General features: G+C 52.9%; 1 protein-coding gene across 1 annotated transcript; it reads right to left on the bottom strand.

The window, feature by feature from the left end:
• Positions 1-501: 501 nt before the first annotated feature.
• Positions 502-8,679, bottom strand: GNL1 (G protein nucleolar 1 (putative)). The gene is made up of 12 exons (XM_025418077.3): positions 8,184-8,679; positions 7,604-7,769; positions 7,118-7,254; positions 6,816-6,967; positions 6,626-6,697; positions 5,367-5,574; positions 5,102-5,197; positions 4,489-4,683; positions 1,846-2,024; positions 1,606-1,768; positions 1,224-1,364; positions 502-851 (listed from the first exon to the last, which is right to left on the bottom strand). The coding sequence occupies exons 1-12, from the start codon at positions 8,254-8,256 to the stop codon at positions 610-612; spliced, it is 1,824 nt and encodes a 607-aa protein (XP_025273862.1). The 5' UTR covers positions 8,257-8,679; the 3' UTR covers positions 502-609.
• Between the last annotated feature and the right edge of the window lie 50 nt (positions 8,680-8,729).

An 8,729-nucleotide genomic window follows, 5' to 3' on the forward strand; every position in this document is an offset into this window, starting at 1 on the left:
CAGTGTTTAAAAGCAGAAATCCAGATGCATAGTCAGCCCTCAGTAAATATTTGTTGAATTTGAATAAATCCTATAAAACGCTCATGCAGAGACAATAGCTCATCACACCTCTTACCACTTCTACTCCAAAAAGCTCCAAAGAGCTAGTAGACTCAGATCTAGCAGCAGGAGGCAACATGAGGCTGCTGCTCAAATCTGAGAGAGAAGGAATGGCACCAGCTGCATGAGGGCTAGATTTCGACCAGGCCTCAAAGCCTGAAGTGACCTCCCCTCCCCATGTTCCATGATGATAATGGGATTCATAAAGTGCAGAGTGGGAGAATGAGCAGAAAGTGGACTCTGGGGCCTTAGCACCCAGTGAATTAACCCCTAAGAGAACTCTTCCTTCCCAAAGAGAATGCACAAGGCAAGAAGGGAAAAGAGGAGAAAAGCTTCCCAGAGCTGTTGGCCTAAAGCAGCCGCTCTCACCTGTTCTCACCTCAGTCCATCCGGGGAAGGGGCTACAAAGCAGACAATCTTTATTCACAATTGGGGCGGCAGAGGGGAGGTACCCCCAGGTCAGTCCAAAAGCAGAGATACTGGGTGGAGCAGGTGGCACAGGGTAGGGACTCAGCACTCGTCCTCACCCAGTAGGGCATAAGGGTTTCGGGCAGCCAGGCTGGCTCCTGCAGCTGAAGTTGGGGTGTCCTCATCCCCTTCCCCCTCCTCATCTGCATCCCGGTCTTCCTCTCCCTCCTCCTCACAGGAGCTGCTCAGCTCTTCTTCTTCTTCCTCCTCCTCGTCACCTGCTGGCCCCACCCTGCCCTGCAAAACCACCAGCTCTGTGGTCTCTGGATGGGACTCCCAAGTGCCTGGGGAACAAAACAAGAAAAGAATGGAGAAGAGTTTTAAGCAGTAACTAAAGCCAAAGAAAGATGAGAAGAGGCAAAGACTAACTAACACTAACATCGGTTTTGCAGCTGCTGGCATTCATTCACTCATTCCAACTCCTATGTGCTAAGCAATGAACACAAGTTCTGCATATGTTAACTCTACTCTCTACCACCACCTTGCCAGGGGGCAACTATCATCCTGGTTTTGCAGGTCAGGAAACTGTCTTGGAGATGCTTAGTAACACAGAGCAAGCGGCAGGTACAGGATCCAGGTCTGACCCTCATTCTGTGTGGCCACAGAGCCCACACCCTTTTGCCCATATTATAGCATAAGAACTCTGGCTCTCTGACCTTTCTGTTCACTGTAGCCCGGGGGATGAAAACATAGGCTGAGGCGGCCATCCAGTGCCAGTCGTAGGAGGCTATTGGCTGCTCTGTACACATCGTTCCGGGCTGCCTTAGCTGTCTTATAACCACGCTTCTCTGCCCAGGCTGGAGAGAGAAAAGAATAGCGGGGAGGGAAACCGTTAAAGCCTTGTCATCACCACTCTGTTCCCGTAACAAAGTCCTTCCAGTTTTCTCCAGAACATCCCAGGCCACTGATCTTGCTGGCCCCACGACAGAAATCCAGGCACGAGTAGCCAGGTACTTCATCAATGGCAGAACCTCTGGAGAGGAGAGGAGATAGGGCAGGGTAAAAGGGAAGGGGAGAAGCCAGGCACACGGAGCCCACCTTCACAGATGTCCCAGGCACACCAGGGGTGTTCTGCTGAGGGATCCTTGGCCTCTGGGTGGCGCAGGTGGAGCAGGACCTGCACAGGGATTCGAGAGGCCAGGTAGCCCACAGCGGTGTACGGCTCCTGGATTTGGGCAATGGGGTAGATCCCTGCCAGAACCTGAGGGGAAACAAGAATACTCAGTCTGTTCCTGGCCTCCTGCCTTCTCTCCCTCCCTGCCCCCTCTGCCCTCATACCTGTAACTGCCTGGGAAGAAGGGATGGGAATATGAGTCCAGGGCAATCACAGAGCTTCACAGAGGGGGTGAGAAAGTAGGTCTGAAAGTATCGGGTGTGGCCGGGGGTTCTGGAGACACTCACAACCTTTCTACCCACCAGCCCGTTGATCAGTGAGGACTTGCCCACATTAGGGAAACCTAAGGAAGGCAAAAAACTTAATAGCGGACAGATCCCTACTCTGTGAGGCAGGATGCAGTGCTATAGCTATTGATAAAAAGGGAAGTAGGGATCCCTGGGTGGCGCAGCGGTTTGGCGCCTGCCTTTGGCCCGGGGCGCGATCCTGGAGACCCGGGATCGAATCCCACATCGGGCTCCCGGTGCATGGAGCCTGCTTCTCCCTCGGCCTGTGTCTCTGCCTCTCTCTCTCTCTCTGTGACTATCATAAATAAATAAAAATTGAAAAAAAAAATTAAAAAGGGAAGTAAGGCACAGATGTTACAGAAGTAGTATAACCTTGCAAGTTTCAAATCAGACTCTGGGCTGCCATGATTGAATCCTGGCCCCTTCACTTATCAACTCTATAACCTCAAGGCAATTTACTTCACGTTCTGAGACTCTGTTTCCTCATTTCACAAGTGCAGATACCTTCAAGCTCAGAGTGGTCCATATTAAATGAAAAACAAATAGGATTGCGTGGTTCAGTGCCTGCAGTATATTAAATGCCCAATATGTAGACATGCAGCTCACAATCATTGCAACTTCTCCAGGGAGAAGACTGGAAACCCTTGGGGCTTACTGACATTCTCTTCATGACACCTCCGTCACTCTGGGGGACCTTAGTATCCGCACAGGTGGCCTGTTAAGCACTTGGGCCTCCCAGTGCCAGCATCCGTCTTCCGAAGGTTATTTCCTCAACTACCCACTGCCTTGGTCATACTCTGGATCTTGTCACTTCACACCTCCAAAATCTCAACCACAAGCACCACTCTCTGCTGTGACATCCCAGCTCACTTTTTCTGTTCTTCGATTCTGATTACTCTTTGACCCTGCCTCTCGTTAGGACAACTACTCCATACTGGACTCATGTCCTCACTTCCTTTCTATACCAACCAAGACACCATGACCCAGCTCTACAGCCACCCCCTTTCACAGACCTTGAACTCCCAAGTCCTGTCCGTCTCCTCAATCTTACCCCCCGCCCATGGCTCCCATCTCCCAATGCTCTGACACTCTGGCTTGTCCCACAATCACCAAGTTTGTTCCTACATTGAGATCTCATTTACCGATCCCTTGGCCTGGAAGGCCCTTTTCCCGTATCTCCAAACGGCAACTTCCTCTCAACATTCCAGGCTCTTCTCAGAGGGGGCTTCCCATGAGAACCCTCCTCTCTGGGTCACTCTCTACTCCCTTTCATTGCCCCTAAATAATAGGATTTCAAATTCATGAATTAGTTTACTTCCAAGGCAATAAACTCTGTGAGAATAGGGACTTTTCTGCCACTTTCATGGCAGCATAACCTGCCCCTGTAAACAGCACCTGGCACATAACAAATATTTGCCAATATCTAAACTCAGGACTGCCTGTGCCACAGAAAATGTTCTCCTATGGGACACTTGAGTGGCTCAGCGGTTGTCTGCCTTCCACCCCAGGGCATGATCCTGGAGTCCCATCGGGACTTGGGCTCCCTCCATGGAGCCTGCTTCTCCCTCTGTCTGCCTCTCTGTCTCTTATGAATAAATAAATAAAATCTTTAAAAGAAAATGCTCTCCCTATATCACTTTGAACATAGAAAGGTTACTACAGAGACCTGAAAGAGTGGATGCCCCATCTCCACCCCTCCCACACCTCCTACCTCCCACCTTGGCAAGAGAGAACCAGGAAGAAAGGACTGGAAAGGGCGCCATTTGTCAGCAGTCAGGTAGGTTGTTTCCAGGACAAAAATAAGACTGAAAGGTAAGTCAGGAATGTTTCCCAGGAGCCCAACTAACTACTCTATTCACCTTAATTTGGTTCCCTTATCACTTCAGATAACACAACTTTGCCCACTTCACTTCTTCTCCTTTTTTTTTTTTTTTTTTTGCCCACTTCACTTCTTAACTCTCCCACCCACAAAGGAAAGGGGCCCTGGGCCCTAATTCTACATTCCTTTCTTCCCCACGAAGAGCAGAGACAAGGCTCTTTTTAATTCAGGGTAGATTCTTCTTGACAACAAACTTATAAGGATAAGACTCAGAAGATACTGATGGTAACTAAGCTCCTGCTAGGACTTAACGGTTCCTCTATTACAGATTGATTACCATCAAAGAAACAGTTAAGATTTATGTCATTTAGAATGATGCCTGGTGCCTAATACCTGGTAAGCACCATGTAAATTTCAATTTTAACAATCATGATTATTACTAATAACACTATTTGATAAGTATTATTAGGCCCTCCCTGTGCTATTGTCTTCATTCCTTACGTCCTTTCTTCTAATTAGGTATCAGCATCCTCACTCTAAAAATCAAAATAACTAAGACTCAGGGTGGGTAAATAACTAGGAAAAGGTGGAAATTAAGTCAAGGGTGCCAGGAACCTTCCACTATTGCCAACACTCTCCTTTTCCAAATAGTGAAACTATGTACCTCAGAGACTGCCATGCATGGGCCACCGCATCCTTACCCACACAGCCGATGGTCACCACCCCGTCTTTGTAGTGCTCCTGGGTCGGGCCGGTTGGCTCCATTGCTGAGTCAGTCTGCTGTTCCACCAGCACTGCAGGCCCATCCTCTTCCTCCTCCTCCTCCCCAGAGCCATTTCCCCAGGTGGCCCCAGCCACATCTCGAGCAATCTTCTCCCGCCAGCTGCTTAAGTCCACTGTTCAAGGAAGGATAAGATGATGAAGATTCTCTCCCCAGGGCCATCACAGATGATTGCACAGACTATGCACTGCACAGCTAATGTAACTGGCACCCTCTGGAGTTGGAGAGTGCCAACCTACAGGACAGATTCTCCCCGGCCTTCACTTGACCCCACCTAGAAATCACGTGAATTTTTGAGTTTCGGAAAAATACTAGGAAGACTGAAGGCAACAGACCACTGGGGCTCCTGCCTACTTGCTACCTTTGATTCCACCAAGTTAATCTGCTCCCTCTTCTATACCTCCTCCTGGTCGCTCGCCTACAATCATAATAGAAGGGACTGACTTCAGGGAAGGTAAGCAAAATGACTCCAGGCCTTGGGAGTCATGTCCTCCCCCATATCCTCCCACCGCTCCTCTCCAAGAGGTATATACCTTTCCCTGCAGTGATGGCTTCACAGGCTCTCAGCAACTGCTCTGGCCCCAGGGCCCGAGTCCATCCTCTCCCCCGCCTCCGACTCTTCTTCAACACTGAGAGTATAGAGTACAAAAGTGTCAGCATGTGGGCTTATACACCCCATCTCACCCACCACCCTTAGGCCTGAGATCAGGGACTCCTTTGTCAACAAGCCTCTCTGTTCTCCCTGTTGTCCCTTGTCACCCCACCCTTCCCATGCTGCCTTCCTCATTGCCTACTCACCGCTACTAGGGTCCTGTGGGGTGCGGGGGTCCCGAGGGAAAGAGGTAAAAAGGACTATGTGGAGTTGAGGATAGTGTTGATGAAAATAATGCTTCCAGGCAACCACGAGAGCTGGTGGGGCTAGATCCACCTTGTTCAGGACCAAGACCAAGGCCAACCCAAGTTCTCCAGTCACGTACTCATAAAGTGCTGGTGGGAAATTCACAACCTGGGGCAGGATTAGTGAGAGGAGGGAGCAATGAGAGATCAACCCAGAGTTCTCTGCTTCCAGCTCCCCACTCACCAGGGACGACTCAGAGACAAGACTCTGGTGGTAGCAGATTTGGGGGCAAAACAGTAAATCAGCAAAACTGAACTAGGAAGATAAAGCAGCAGTAAGCAATACCTGTGCATTTGTCTCTGGGGGATTTCTTACAGGTCCTGATTAGGGATGAAAACGAGCCCAAAACAAGACAAGCAAATAGTTGTACCTAGCAAACTAGCATGAAGGTTGGGGTCAGGCATGGGGTGGGAGTTGGCATAAAACTTAATACCTGTTTTTGTATGCACACATCTATGCATATACACATGCATGTATGAGCGTGCACATGTCTGCATGTTTGTGATGCTTATGTGTGGCTGTGTGAGTGCACACAAGCAAACACATGTTTGTGAGTACGCGCAAGAGTGCATGTGTATACATGCTGTTAAGAACTTACAACCTAAATGTCCCCACAAGCTCTGTGCAGTGGCAGTATTATAGCCGATGAGGTTTATCTGAAGCATGATTATCGCTAACTAAATGTCCCCACAGACCTCTCTGTCTCCCAATGGAGGACAGCAGTGAAGTGGTATAGCCAAATTAACACAAAGTTGTCCAGTAGCTGAGCCCAGAGCCTTAACCACTGTCCTAGCATTCCAGGTCGGGTTGCGCTCTATAGTGACTATTGTGGTAGGGCAGGGAAGAGCCCCCAGCTGCCTTCACAGAATCCCGTGGCACTCCACATTGGAACTTCCTATCGGTCTAGCTGTGGTGGAATGAAAATGAGATATACAGATTTTTATCAAAGGAAGTAAAAGAGTCAGTTAACCAGAGCAGGAGTGACAAGCTGTGACACTGATGAATAAAGGACTGAGTTCCTGATCACAGACGTCAGTATGAGATAGGTATGACTAAAAAGGAAAAACACCTTTCCATCTCTCAACTTCTGCCTCTGGCCTTTACCCCAGAAGAATCTTCCTCCTCCATACCCCTTGTCACCCTCATCCCCAGTACTCACTGGATGTCGGATATCAGTGATAAGCAAGACAATGTCAGACATCTCCAACACGCGCCACAACTGCCTCCACGTCTGAAAAGACAAGTTCAGTGGAAGAGTACCGAAGACCCAAATCCGTCTCCTGCCTGATCCCAGAACAATTTGACCAAGGGGTTGCTATGCCCCACTCCTGGCCCCACTCCATTCTCACCTCCAGATTATGTTCAAAGTAGCTGAGTTTCTCAGAGGAGTAAGCTCCATGAATCTTCCCAAGATACTCCTGGAAGCTCCGTTCCTCCTGGCTCATTAGCTGCTCTTTGGACATCTCATAGCTCCAAGGAGGACGACGGGGAAAGTCCAGGACTGGAAGGTTAAGAAAAAGCCCGAGTAAGTCTGAGAATGGTTTCAGGGCTCAACAGTGGCGGCACCCAGATCTCTCATTGGTCACAGCTCATCCCAGCTCCTTCCCGGAGCACACTGCCTCTCCCAAATATCCAGGTGTTGAGCTCTTACCTGAGCCAAGCTGATAGACCTCTCGGATATCCAGTTCCAGCAGCTCAGCACTGACAGGCTGTAGCACTTGCTCTCGGGCTGCTCTCTTCCTCCTTTCCACCTCCTCCCGGCTGTCTCGCTCGAAATGCAGCCGGTATCTAATGGGACAGGGACCGCAGCATCTCTTGCAATCCCGTGCCCATAAAGCCCCCTCCGGGCAGACATCTTCGCAGAGCTTTCTCTCCAGAGTTGTTCAAGTCACCTTTCTGTCGGGCCCTCCCTCGAGTGTCTGTCCCAAGCCTCGCCCTTCTGAGGACCAAGAACTCTCTGCAGCCCCTCCGGAAGGGAGGCCTGTGGCCCGTTCCGTGGGCCCAGCTGCCTCGGAGCCGCGGCATCCCAGACCCACTCGCCCACTGGTAGCAGCCACCTTCTCCCCAACACGCTTGTCTCCAGGCGGGCGGGGAACACCCGGCCGGCGCCGGCGCTCCCGCCCCCGCCCGCTCTCACCGGTTCGCATCGTAGCCCCGAGGGCCCAGCCCCTGGGAAGGCTGCTGGTTGAGCCTGCGGATATGGTGGGTCATGGACTCTCCGTCCGAGGTGTCGGTCTGCTCCTCCCGCCGCTCCCGGCTCCCGCTGCGGCTGTTGGAGCTGGATCGCAGCCCATCTTGGAGCCCTGCGGGGAGGAGGCAGTGACGCCGATACCGGCCGGCTCCAAGCAGCTCGAGACCCCGTCCCCGGTCCAGCTGGCTTCCCCACCACCACCCCATTCCTTTCGAGGCCGTCCTCCCACCATCCTTCCCAAGACCCCAGAGGATGCGCGTCGGGGAGTCATTCCTTCTGCAGGGTTCTGCGGGAACGACGCCCTGTCCGAGCGGGAGGGATTCCCCGCCCCCAATCTCCGTCCTCCTCCGTTCCTTCGGGGGAGGCCGGGCTGAGAGAAGCCCCTCGACTGGGCCCCGCGGGCGTGGGCGCGCGGCCACCGCCGGGCCCGCCCGCCCCCGCCCGCCCCGCCCGGCCCAGGGGGCACACCCCTCCTTCCCGGGGTGGGGAGTCGGGCTCCGCCCCCTCCCCTCGCGCCCGCACTGACCTCGCTTCCGCTCCCGCTTGTCCTGCAACTGCTTCTTCTTCTGCTTCACGCTGAAGGGCTTCTTTCTCGGCATGGCCTGGACCAGTCACCTGGCCCACCCTCCACCGAGATCCTGCCGCCTCAACTGACTCCCCCCCACCCCCCCGGGCAACCCCCGCCGCAGGGGCCTGGGACCCAGGAGGGGGCGGGGCTAGGCGGTGACGTCACGGGCGGGCCGGCCGAGTTCGCCTGCGGCCTGGGTGGAAGGCGAAGGAAACACCGCCGCTTCCTTCTGGAGCGAGGCGAAAAGACGCAGCGGGCCGGACTCTCCGCACGTGAGACTCACTGGCACCAAGAGGGCGCAGCGGCGGCGAGCAAGGAGGCGCGCGTGGGAGGATCGAGCGAACTTCGTCACGGACGCTACCAAGTCGCTCTCGGAGGAGGGGGGGCGTGTGTCATCACCTTGCGCGCTGAGGGAACCTATCACTCACCTGGAGGGGGCGGGGGCGCGGAGGGCGGGTCTACCATCTGGGACAGAGGGGCGTGGGCGCGCCGAAGCTAATTTAC

Source organism: Canis lupus, chromosome 12 (genome assembly GCF_003254725.2).
Source record: "Canis lupus dingo isolate Sandy chromosome 12, ASM325472v2, whole genome shotgun sequence".
Classification (NCBI taxonomy): Eukaryota; Metazoa; Chordata; class Mammalia; order Carnivora; family Canidae; genus Canis; species Canis lupus.

What these genes read in the sequence shown, in the direction of transcription:
- GNL1 (XM_025418077.3), bottom strand. Translation starts at nt 8,256, where the DNA reads ATGCCGAGAAAGAAGCCCTTCAGCGTGAAGCAGAAGAAGAAGCAGTTG. An exon ending in TCACTGATATCCGACATCCA is followed by an intron (nt 5,575 to 6,625) that starts GTGAGTACTGGG and finishes ATCCTGCCCCAG; the next exon opens with GTTGTGAATTTCCCACCAGC. An exon ending in AGCCATCACTGCAGGGAAAG is followed by an intron (nt 4,684 to 5,101) that starts GTATATACCTCT and finishes TTCCTTGAACAG; the next exon opens with TGGACTTAAGCAGCTGGCGG.